The sequence below is a fragment of the Thunnus maccoyii genome, chromosome 16, assembly GCF_910596095.1.
Source record: "Thunnus maccoyii chromosome 16, fThuMac1.1, whole genome shotgun sequence".
Taxonomy (NCBI): domain Eukaryota; kingdom Metazoa; phylum Chordata; class Actinopteri; order Scombriformes; family Scombridae; genus Thunnus; species Thunnus maccoyii.
In genome coordinates, this window is record NC_056548.1 from 21,063,407 (window position 1) to 21,076,196 (window position 12,790).

At 43.8% G+C, this 12,790-nt stretch overlaps 1 protein-coding gene across 1 annotated transcript in view; it reads right to left on the reverse strand.

The window, feature by feature from the left end:
* The window catches only part of runx3 (RUNX family transcription factor 3), a 49,642-nt gene extending 37,516 nt beyond the window's left edge, over positions 1-12,126 (reverse strand). Inside the window, exons 1-2 of the mRNA XM_042389011.1 lie at positions 12,007-12,126; positions 11,527-11,637 (exon numbers count right to left, since the gene is read on the reverse strand). Coding sequence (XP_042244945.1) covers positions 11,527-11,584 — 58 coding nt within the window. The 5' untranslated portion in view covers positions 11,585-11,637; positions 12,007-12,126. The remainder of the gene's footprint in view (positions 1-11,526; positions 11,638-12,006) is intronic.
* Positions 12,127-12,790: the final 664 nt, after the last annotated feature.

Sequence of the window (12,790 nt, forward strand, 5' to 3'; positions counted from 1 at the left end):
GGTCGCTCCGCCCTCACATCATCCGTCGGGTACACTCACCCAACGATGACAGTCAGCAGTCTGTGATGTGGTTCCCAGGCCTGTTTATTCTTTGGAAACCCACTAAAAGTAGCATTGGATGGTAAGCTCACCAAAAGGCCCCAGTGCTATTATAGGAGCACTTTGGGTTGAGTTTTGATCTGGTGAGTTTGTAAATAGGGCCCTGCCTTGCTGCGGGGCACCACTTTTGGGTTATATTGTTTAGTGTGACCTGAAGGAAGCTTTTTGATATTGAGGGTGATTTGTAACCTGGAACAAAATGTAAAGTCCAAACTTGATATAACTTGTGGCGTTGGAGTTGTATACTCAATGCGGAGATCAGTGTATGTTTTTCATAATGTTGATGATGATGGACAAAGGCCTACGAAATATACCCGGCTCTGCTTTTCCTCATTTCACTGAAGGACAGATTGTATTTTTTTCCAGGGTCCTTATTTACCCCAGAAAGTCAGTATAACTTTTAAATCTAAATGAGTCCCATAAATACGTCAACTCCCCTATTTTTTTCAGTTGTGGTTTTTAGTGTGAGCTATAATCATTTCTCATCTTTCTTTGTCTCTGTGTCTGTCTGTCTATTTGTGTGTAACGACACACACACACACACACACACACACACACACACACACACACACACACACACACACACACACACACACACACACACACACACATGCACAGTGTTTCTCCTTTTCTGGCGAGAGCTTCTGATGCAAGGACGGCAATCTGTAATCTGTAGTAATTGCATGTTGCAGAAAAACATTTTTCCGCTGTGGTAATCGCTGCAATATGTGCAGTTGCGTTGCCAAAGTGACAGCACCCCCACCCCCTACAGACACACACACACACACACACACACATACATACACTCAAGCACACACACACACACACACAGTATCCTGACTCACTCTGACTTTGCCAAATGTGTCCAGTGAAAAATTTGGATCCTTCTCCTCAGGATGGCTGAGGGACACAGACAGTAAGAGAGACAAGCAACTGTTGCATTGTGACAAACTGGCGATTGGAAAGCATTACACACACACACACACACACACACACACACACACATACACACACACCTGTGGCTCTGTCATGCTGCATTCACCTTCTGCAAAAGATTTACAGTTCCTGCCAGTGACAGTTTAACTGCCATGCAGCCCAAGTGCCAGAGCCCTGCCAGAGCCCAGCTGCCACACACAGATCAGGAGACCAATCTTTCAGTGGAGCCACATCAATTCACTCTCCCTTCTCTTTTTTAACAGCTACAGTATCAAACAGTGCAAACAGGTGATAAAATTACTGTGAGCATGTCTAATACTAATGCACTAATATTTCTTATGAAGACATCTTGTAGAATTGAGTCATTTGTCAGAGTTCCTCCTGATTAGTGGAAGTTGAAGCCACATTAAATGTAGGGAGTGTAGTAACGGTCTGTGGCTGAACCATTGATGCATATTTATCAAACCATCGTCTACCATTTCACCACTTTGACACCAGCATCTATTCTACTCTGTTGGACTGCGGCGCAGGTTTATGAGGTCATCACCACTGTGAGACTGAGGGCAAACTACGGTGTGTGTTGCAGAAGACAGCACATTTGACTTACTCATCTCACTCAGCAAATAATCTCTCTGTCTCTCTCTCTCTCTCTCTCTCTCTCTCTCTCTCTCTGTCTCTCTCTCTCTCTCTCTCTGACATTGCAGCTCAACAGCCCCGCACATTTATGATATCATTACCCACTGCGTCATCACCCCTTTGCCTAACAGAGCCCCAAAATATGTCAGCCCAGTTTGGCTTTGTTACGTTGCTCTCGTCAACGTGTAACCACACACACCTAGTATAAGGACAAGTAATGCTCAGAGACATTTATAGATACACAGCACAGACACCAAGATTGCAACCAGACTGTGTGTGCAAACCTTTTCCTCTCTGGGCTGCTACTCTGACTGCTGAAGCCATCCAACCTCCCAGCAGTTGAACTTCCCTGTGTCTCTAATGGAGTCTCTCTGTCAGATCAAACAGCTCCCACTGACGAGGAGAGGAGACAGATCGCAGCGCTGGAAGCCGTTCAGTCTGACAGCCCGAACACGTTTGACTGGCAACACAGCCTGTGTCTACTCTTCCATCGCTAGAGATCCCACACAAATATAGTAGCGCCACCAGAGAGGGGAAGAGGGGGTGAAGAGCGGGGAGGGGGTAAGGGAGCCCGAGCCTGTCGGCTCAGAAAATAAGTTGTGAGGCGTCCCTCTCACACAAAGGCAAAGCCCCATAGCTCAGTCTTTTCTCAAAATGAAATCGCATGTGAGCCGAATATTAGGAAGTGCGCATGGCTTCCAGCAACCACCAAGCCATTATAGCAGAGCCTGTAAACCACATTTTCACCAGCAGACAATGCCCCTTTGTGCTTGTTGTGTGGCTGTCCCCTCTCACTGGAACCCGAAGAGAAGCCCTGCACATTTAAAAAAAAAAAAAAACTGTTGAGATTAGAGTGAAGATGTGAGAAAAAGTGACGAAGAGCAAGATCCAGAGGCATGAATGAAGAGGAGTGTCAGTTTTAGATCTCTGGTTAATTAGTGGCAGTCATGTCAGGAGGGGCAAGCAGGACAGTCTGCCCTCATTTAGCCCCATGGTGAGGGGGACCTTTGATGTGGTTGCACATGGAATGCTGTTGTTCATTCCTCCCTGCAACAAAAGCCACGTTTTTATTTTTTGAGACTAGGTCGCTGTTTCTTCGAACTGTGAAGGAACACGGTGAGGTATGTAATGTATGAAATGAATGGTATGAATGCTAACCAGCAAAACACAAGACAGAGAGCTGAGAATCTGCCATCCAGGCACCGGGCCAAATGTATTGTTCCTAGCTGCATTGTGTATTGGTATTCAAATGGTTTTGAGATGGAGACAAACCTTCTTATTAATCTCTGCTGTCTGTAAATGTGTGACACCATTGTGCACACGCATTAAAGCATTATATAAACACACACAAATACACAGCATCTACGCATTTCCAACTTTTCAACTACTGTCATCATTGTTTGTCCCTTCAACTCCTTTTCATCGCTGTTAAGGGACCCTTTCAACAGGGGTCATTTCAGGTTCTGTCACACTCATTTAAGTGCAAATGGACTTCAAAGAGGACCCAAAATACTGAATTTGCATTTATTTCCCTCTTCAGAGGGGTTCAGCCTCCCAAGCACCATCTGACTCACCGCAGAATCCAACCAGATTCGAGCAGGAACCTGGTTTCCTGACAAGTGTCCGTGCCACTTTCCTCTGCAGACGTGAGACAACTCTTGGAAAGTACTCGGCTGGGCCTCGGGGGTTTTTCATCATAAAGAAACAAGGGTGTGGCGATTCTCAGCCTGCAAGCCAAAGAGCTCAGGAGAGCACTCAAACACATAATACTGTCATCCCCCATAAATCCAATATCTAGCACAGTAGGTGATTATTGTCAATCATTCCAATTGATATCAAATTAAATCAGCGGAAAATGAATCACCTCCACATGTCATGAGCCTTTCTGCAGCAAGTGCATAGTCACTGCATTGCATGCAACTGTGTTTCTGTCATGTTTGTGGGCTTGATTCCCAGTTCTAGATTAAGCAAACCTAATTGGAGGCTAAAGCTTATTTTCAATGGAGTCTCTCTATTCAAATCTTTGCAAGAGTCAAGGACTTGGTTTAATTGGAGTCCGGGAAACCACCCGTGTGTCCGAAGTGACTGAATGTTTCCTCTCATCATCTCCATCACTAATCAGTAGTGGCGCTGCCTATGTACAGTTAGCACCCTGGCCACGTGGAGCTTGCATAGTAAGGCAGGACTTTCCTCTCTTTGACTCAGAGCCTGAGGCGTCCATCGAGGCTTTGCTGTAACTGCACACTAATCCCCTGATTGCTGTGTTTAGGCCCGGCACGTCGCTGCTCCACGTCAAGGCGGCCACGGCTAACGACGAGCTAATGACACAACGATGACAAGGAGCGTTTGTAAACCCAATCAGCAGCTTGGAGTCTGGCTGCCTGGTGATTAGGTTAATCAAACTATATACTGACTGAATGACTGGCTCGCTGTCTGCCTCTTATGTCATCACGCTGATTAAAGGGGAAAAGTTGTGTTCAAGTCCGTCAGGCCCTCTAACACAAACGTCTCTCTGCCAGGTTGGCAGTGTTAGCGCAGCTAGCCGTCATGCAAGTGTGGTTCCAAAAGTTGGGGGAATGGGACCTGAGGGGACTCCTCATTAAAGTGAGAAATTAAACTGAGGTTTCACTGGTTTTAACATGACAGAATGTGTGAGGATGCTGTTAGGATTATGTTGTTGTGTTATCTAACGGCAAAAATTGAGCTCCTTACTTCAATTTTTTATCAAATGGTGGAGTCGTGGTTTAATATCGCTTTCTAGGTCAGACTTAGATTTTGTGGACAGTAAATTCAACAAGGTGGTATCTCACAGGAAAGGCTCATTGGTTAGAGTCCTGTAAGTAACCACAGGACAGAGTAGTCGGTTAAATATTTTTTTAAGCGCAAGACACAAATTGGCAGTTTATAAAATCAAGAAAGCAGTCACTGATATTTTTCAGTTAAGTCCTCTGCTGTTTAGTCACCATGTGGGTAATTCTGCTGGACTAAGGCATCGGGAGACCATATGTTAGTCCTGACCAGCTATTACGGTGAGGTCAGACAGCATTTAGGAGGGGGAAAGCGTCACGGTCATCATGTTGACATGCACTGCTCCTCTCTGACTCAGCACAGGGGAAAAAACATCAGGCGATTACTTTTGTGTGTGTGTGTGTGCACATGTATACACGTCAGTTGCAGTTTCAGTATATATACCATGAAGGCCCTAATGTGTTTTTGCATGTGACGGCCGCGTCTGGGACCGTGAGAAGAGTTTATGCAGCAGACGGAGTGACCTTACAGCAGACAGACTATGGAGAAGAGATGGAGGGGCCACTTCTGCTGCGCAGCTGACGGGGAATCCCTGGCATGGTGTTTCCTACTGAGCCAATACAGAAGTGAGCAGCTGTAGAGAAAGTACAAACTTGCTAGAGTTTACTTCAGGGCAAAACCTGTTGCAACACAGGGGATGATAGATCATTTTGTCAATTCTGCAGGTTTTTTATGATGTGCAAAGGTAGAAAAAAAAGCAAATGTAGGAATAAGATATGCAAATATGGGACAACAGGAGGAATTAGATGATTCATTTCCGCAGTAATAGTTCAATTTTGGGAAATATGCGTAATTGGGACAAAAACAGAAGTGTAAAAACAACATTTTGTGATTTCTACACTTCAGTCTAAACAAATGAGATATAACATGTTGATAAGTGAGCTTTAATGGCGCTGGTAGGTGGATTTGTTACTTTTGGACAAGGCTTGCTGTCTTTATGCTAAGTTAAGCTAACGGTCTCCTTGCTGTAGCTTCGTATCTAACTGACACATAAGAGAGTGGTATCAAACTTCTCATCTAACTCTCAGCAAGAAAACCAACATTTCTCAAAATGTTGAACTACTCCTTCAATCATCTTTTAGTCGTGACATAAAAGATAACGCTAAACGCTCAGATTTGCATCCTCCCTTTGCAGCACTGAGTAGGAAAGTACAATTAGGTGGCCCATTACTGATGCAGTTAGTAGTGCTGTCAGTTATTTATACCCCCTGATGAATAGGCCAAGAGAAAACTAAAATCCCATTTTTTTAAGTGCTGTCTCTACAAAAATCAATTCCCTGTGGTTAAAGTTATGCTTGAGAGGAGGGGAGAAGCAACCCAAAAACATGTTTTATTGCAGCAACGACAATTAACTGTATGTAAACAAGTTGAAAAAAGAAATCTGGGAAAATAGAGGAAAATAGAGAATCAGAAAACATTTCACAGCCTGCAGCCTCTCACATCCTATCATTATCTGCATTTTTCCTCCACCGTAATTAAGTTTTTTCTTTATTGCTTATGGGAAGAGGGATAGGCTATAAGGATGTTTTGAGCATGATTAAAGTTGCTCATAATGAAGTGAAGATTCAGTCTGGAGGAAGGATTTTTGTCTGTGAAAAGCATTCCTTTTAATCCTTTGATGGTGACAGAGTGAGTTCCTCTGGGCCTTAGATCTTCACTAAACTTTCACACGTGATAAAATAAAAACCCTGCGTTCCTCCTGTGTTCCATCTAAAAAAAAAAAAAAAAAAAAAAAAAAAAAAGAGAGGAGAAAAGTTGCTGTCCGCTGATATGTTTCTGAACATGTGGGATCTCCATAAGTTTGAGTCATTTTATGTGCTGCCGACCAGACCCATGCCTGCCCATTAAAGTAATTTGTGGGTTCCAATGTAACTGTAATGTTAAAAACAAAAGTGCACTGCAATCGACGTTGTGCTTAGTCACGGGCAGTTTTTGCTTTTCCTCTTACTGTAGCAGAAAGGATGTTGTTGACAACATCTGTACAGGGAGGGGTCTAAACAATGAGTCTTCTTCATCTGAGTCAAACTCAGGTCACAGCTCCCTAATTGCAGCTGCAGTCACTAAAAACAAACTGAACGTATTATGAAACTAATGTTTTATTCCGGGTTTTAGTTTAAATTGTTTATCCTATTTCCAGCTTTGCCGAAAATTTGAAAGCAAATTCCATATACCAGTGTAATTGCTGCATAAATTTAGGTTAATAATACATAAATTAGCTTACAATAATACTTGTGTTTTTTTCTGCAACCCCAGCCTCACCATATAATAAGCTGTGGGGCAGGCCTGTGGTTTAGGGCGTAGGTTTAGAACAAAATTAAGAAACAGAAAATTGCGAGAAAGACTTTTCCTTAATTTGGTTGTCCACCATGCAAGAGGAATGAGATCATGAAGAGTCCAATAACAGTGATGTGGATTTAATCATTTTCAAGGGTTTATATGAAATATTATCAGCTCATAAGTGAAGCAAATTAACCGTAAAGAAATGACTCAGACAGAGAAGAGCCTCATCCGGTATGGGCATTACTTTTTAGAAATCAAGCTAAAGAATTTTATATTCTGATCATTTCCACCTCGTTATCCAATTATACAAGTATTTTTTGAAGTCTGCACATTTTCCTGCCTGTAGTTTGTTCCTGAAGGTCCCAGTTAAAGAAACTGGTCTAGACATAATAAATTCCTCTAACATCACTTGCATTATATCTGGACGTTTGTGTCCCTCACACCAATTATTTTTAACCACCGCTCTCTAATTATCATGTAAGACTATAGTACATATTCACTGCCTTTCCTGTTTCATGTGAGGATGACCTCAGTGAATGTGTTCTGCATACATCCACTGAGTTCAGCGCTCTCGCAGCTGCCACGCACAATTAGATCACAGAGTTTAAGATGCAGAATAACTCTGAGTGAACTTCAGGGGGGCTGAGACGCCGAGCCGACTGTTCTTCCTGCCTGCTTGGCTGAACACCAGCTTTAGATCACATTTGCTGCGTTAGAATTACAGAAATATACAGCATTATGTCCAGGTCTCCCCCTCCAGGAGTGTTTGTTGATAGAAGTTGTTCAACCTTTCAAAACACTTTTTTTTTTCCCTCCCCCCCCAAGTCAGAGAAAGCTTTACAGCATAAATCTATATTATCAGATTGGCTGTAAAGAATCTGGCCCCTGTGGTTGCTTGCCGACCACCAGAAAATTGTATTTACTACTACACTTAGCACGACTTTAACCTTGACCAACGCAACACTAAGCATGGTGGTTAGAGCCAAAAGTGTACAAGGGCGGAGGCAGGTTTGGGATTAGTCGACCACATAATCAGCACGCCCCTCTGCATACTCTACCTGGAAGCCATCTTACTGGCAACCCCTGAAAGTGTTCCCCATAAAGCCGCGTTGACAGACGGTGAAAACGGCGAGACGGACCAAAAAGTAAATAAGTACCTCCAAAACGTTTACAGCCCTAATCAAGTCCAGAGCGTTTCTTCTATCCAATATGCCTTCAGAGTTTTATAAATAGATATTATACTCGGCTAAATTGGAGACAGGATTTCGCTGCTCTGTGGCTGTCATGCGTTTTCTATTATTTGCTTTCACTTTAGAATATTGAAACTCTTAATATCTGGTTACAGATTTCAGCTCGCTCAGCCAGTCCTCGTGTTTTGGCGTCACTCGGGGGGCCTCACACTCAGCAGGATTTTGAATAGGTTCCAATCAAGCATGTTAATTTAAGAGAAGAGAAAAAAAAATCTTCCCCATATGACTGTGTTATTAATAAATTCACAAGAGGCTAGCCATATGCTCTGTCAAATTTATTGCCTTTTTCTTTTTGGAGCTACTGTATAGTGCTTTTTTATTTGTCAGTGGTTGTGAGCTTTGAAATTCATCTTGAGCTTTATTCGCTGTTAATGATTCATTTTAACTCTGCATGCATTTAAAGCGTCTTTTTCTCGCACTGTGCATGTGTCTCTCAGGCTTTTCCTTCCCCAAAAAAACGTGTTGAACAAACCAGACCACCTCCCAGAATCCTCCAAAATAACCTTGCTACAACTGTGGTGAGGCATGGCACGTTTCTCACACACAAGCCCTCACTTCCATTCATGCAGCGCAATAAGCCAAACATATAAAACCATTCCCACCCTAATAAACCAGGGCCTTTTTCTTTGCCACAAAGGGAGCTGGCTCCCAAGAGCGTAACACTCTAAAACGGACCCCTGTATAAAACAGCCTGCAGGGAACACAGCCGCCCTTCCAAGTGGAGGGAAATGCGGTGACAGAAACCGAGCCAAGGATATGACCCACCACAACCGGCCCAATCACAGCTGCTATAAACCAGGTACCCCACCTGATGCAAACACTGCCAATATGTCAGGATCAGAAAACTCAGTAAAGTTTATACAATTCTGCTTCACAGGGGGAAAGTCCGGTGCTTTTTTTGGAGGCCAGTGCTTTTAAAAAAAAAAAAAAAGTGTAAAAGTCGTGTCTCAGAAATGTTGCTTTCTTATTAAATAGTGGTGCTGCTGTGTGGGGGTTAGCAGGTGTAGCCTCATTGTGGTTATTATCAGTGAACAGCAGCAGCACTGTGAGTCTGCATCAGATTAACGCCTCGTTGACACAAAACTCTCCATCTCTCTTTCTCTTTCTGTCTCTCACAACATACTAACGGTCAGACTATTAACTTTGCCTTGTGTTCTATACAGAGTTAGGCGCCTTGAGAAAGACAGATGGTCTGTCTGCTCTTAGTGACTCGGTGTGCATGTGTCATATGTTTTATGTGTGTGTGTGTGTGTGTGTGTGTGTCTCCCTGAGCTTTAGCGGAGGACTGAGGTTTCTGAGGTGAGGCGTCCTCTCGCTTCTCACGCGAAGTGCATCTGATGTTGCACATCACATGCTTAAATGTGTTCTCTGTCTGCTCTGTGAGATAGGCTGACATGTGTAAGAGTTACCAATATAACACCTACAGACTCAGAGTGTTTGTTCAGTGCTGCTGATATATATTTGTGATAGTGTCAGTGTGTTATTTTCTTATCACAAATTAAATGTCAACTTGGCATGACTGAAAAAAGATCAAAATGACTTTGTTTTTATCAAGAATTTTAGTTTTTATTTGAATGACTCTTTTAATATTTTTTTTTTTTTTTGTGCCATCTCTTAAATAAATGAAATGTTGCTTACAGCTGTATTTCCTGACTTCTGAAGAGATGAATACATTATTTCCATGAGCTTCATGTCGCACAGTATTAAAGTCAGAGCTCGGTAAGCCAGACATTTAACAGTCTTCTTGATTTTCTGTAACCATTCCTCTTAATTTCAGTTTGATTTGAGTCTAAAAAAAGAGAACTTTTGCCAAATTGCTTTGCCTGTGTAATGCAAGTTGTTAAACTAACCACTGGGGTATTTTGCTTACATGAGGTAGTCCCGATTTGAAATGCTTTCAGATTGAACTGGAGGATTTAATGACTCTTGGCCTTTGTTCTCTCGCAGTTCGGTTTCAGTCTCCTGACAGAATGAATTGTAAAAGGATATTGCATATTCACTAATGATTTCCAATGGTGATTACAGCTTTAAATGCTTGTCTCTTTTCTCCCCCCCCTCTTCACCCTACTGTCTCGCATCCCGTCTCTGTGCTCTGGTGGGGCTGAAAATCAAAATCAGGCACCCAAAAAGAGCATTCTGTTAGAAGTTTAAACAGCTCAAAAGCCTGATGGACGGCATCCATGAAACCTGAAGTCAGTGACACACTGATCTGTAAACAGTGAGGAGATAAAGGGATGCAGATCCAGCGGTTATAGAGAAGAAAGGGTGAAAAGGCCTGAGACTTGTCAGGAGGAAACTATAAATGCCTGGGTGTCTGTAGAAGCTGTGAGAACACTGGAACATCATCCGCTATCACTGCGGTTCCACCAAGGATATCAGAGGATTGTTCTCATGTGAGCCACAGATGTACTATATACTCTGTGTGTGTGTGTGTGTGTGTGTGTGTGTTTGACTGACTGTCTGTGTCTGACTGTGTGTGAGTGTGTGAGGCTCCAGAGATTTTAAGATATACTCTGCAAACAATTAGGAGCTGGTAGTGTTTCTCCTGTGGCTGTCTCTAATTAACACTGCAACGAGGCCTTAATTGGGAAGGAAATTTTGTTTTTTTCTGCTGCCATTCGGTGGCTGTCTCAGTGGTTGTGTGAGGAACAGCAGGAATAACTGTCCACCATCAGACTAACAACTTGTTTGTCAGGACTGACTACTTAATGTTTTAGTGTTTTCAAGGGGATTATCGTCACTTACAGGAAAAAAATGCAACAAAAGTGCAAATCAAAATCAGGTGAAACTCAGTATTTCTAATCTTCCACTTTGTGCACACTGAAGAGGTTCACTATTTGCAAGTAAAAGCTGTCTGATTGGAATTGCAATAGGCAACAAATGGCTTCTTCATTAAGGCAGTGTTCAGCATCGCCAAGTATAGTGCACTCACCTCACCACACAGACCAAAAGAACCTCCTGGAAGTAAAGCAGAGTGCGAGAGCTTAATATGTTTGTTTTTTTTTCTCTTTGCTCTTTAATTGTATTGCCGTATTCCAGTAAAGGGCCCAGTCACATGGAGCCTCTGAGCTCGTATTCTCACAGAGAGCGCCGAGTTTCACTTGATAATGAATGTCTGTGGTGAGAATCCCATTATGGCACTACTCCATCAAGCCAACAGAAAACACAGGAGCGGAGAGGCAAAGGCCTTTAAGGGCCATATCAGTCAACTAGATGAGGGCTACCGTGCAAATCAGATCCTCCTTTGTAAACCTCCCTCAGCAAACATCTGAGTGAGTGTGGACAGATAGACAAATGCATTCACACTATAGGAAACGGCCAGCTCTTACATTTGAATGTCTTAATGTGTTTTTTGTCAAAGGAAACGGACGTATAGCTGCCAAACTGACAAAAAGCTGCACATTCAAAACAATTGGACAGAAGGTGGGATGATAGTGGGAGGAGGTGGGAAGAGGTGGGGGTGGGGGGGGGAGTGGAGTGGAGTGGAGAGGAGAGGGAGGGGAGGATCTGCACTTACCTCTGAGTAGACTGCTGCTGTAGTTGGAGAAGGAGTCAAAGATGCTGTTGGATGCCATGACAGGGAAGCCAGAGAGGTGTGAAACCCTCGCTGCAGTTGATCTCCACCGACCTTGGAGAGGGAAGGCAGGATTGAAACACAGAATGAAAGAGCACCAGAAAGAGAAAGGGAAAGAGAGAGAGAGAGAGAGAGAAGGAGAAGGAGAGCACGAAAGGACAAAACTCCTGGAGCTCAGAGCCCGTTTGCAACCAAGAATCTAGGGTTTGCGACTACCGCAGGAATCCCAAGCCACAAGCCTGCAGAGAAAGAGCAGCAGCATGTGTTAGTAGCAGCACCAGGGGAGATTTGAGAGAGAAGTGGGGAGGAAAGAAAAGAAGAAACAGAAAGAGAGAGAGAGAGAAGGCAGTTGAGAGAGAAGCAGAGGGCAGCTTAAAGAGGCAACAGCAGCATTTGTGTCTCCAGGTGTTGAGGTGGACTCACCAGGGCTGGAGATGAGAGGGGGCCCACCAAACAGAGCCCGGGCGTTGGAAGCGGGCCGGCGAGGAGGGTTGGATTTGTGGTCCTCTGTCACGCAGTGGGCTGAGGGTCTGAGGTTAGCCAGCTAGCCTGATAGCGTGGTCTGTCTGTCTCTTTCTCTCACACGATGGTGGTGGCCTGACTGGAGCGTCAGTGCTAGTAAAAAGCTAAAAGCCACAGTGTATCTGCATCCTCCTCGCCATCCTCCACACAGACGCACACTCCCCTCCGTGAGTGGTGGAGCCCACATCACATGTCACGTGAGGTCACCGGGCCTCTCCCTCCCTCCCTTCCTCTCCTATCGTCTTTGCTTTTTCTCTGGTTTTTCTGCTTCAGTTTTTACTTTCCATGCTTCTCCTCCTCTGACTCGCCGTCTTCCCTCTCACTTTTCATTGGTCATCCAAGTTTTGGAAACGTTCTATTTTCTTTTGAGTTCAAACCAGGCAGCGGCCTACGCCACAGTGGCTCAGTGAAGTTTGCACAGAGCACTCAAACCGCTGCAGAAGAAGTGGAGAGAGGCATTAAAATGTGTTGAAGCAAACACAAACACAAGAGAGAGAGAAAGACCCGTGCGCATGAGATGAAGAGTAAGAGAAAATGAGAGATAGCTGCGGCTTTTGCCACTGCTGGGAGGCAGGAAGAGAGTAGAAAGTGTTGTGTCTCTAACTGCTTAACAACAGTGAGCGAGTTGTTCTTTACTGTGTATGTATGTCCTGTGCTAGTTTTATGTTTGTCTGACTCACAGCAC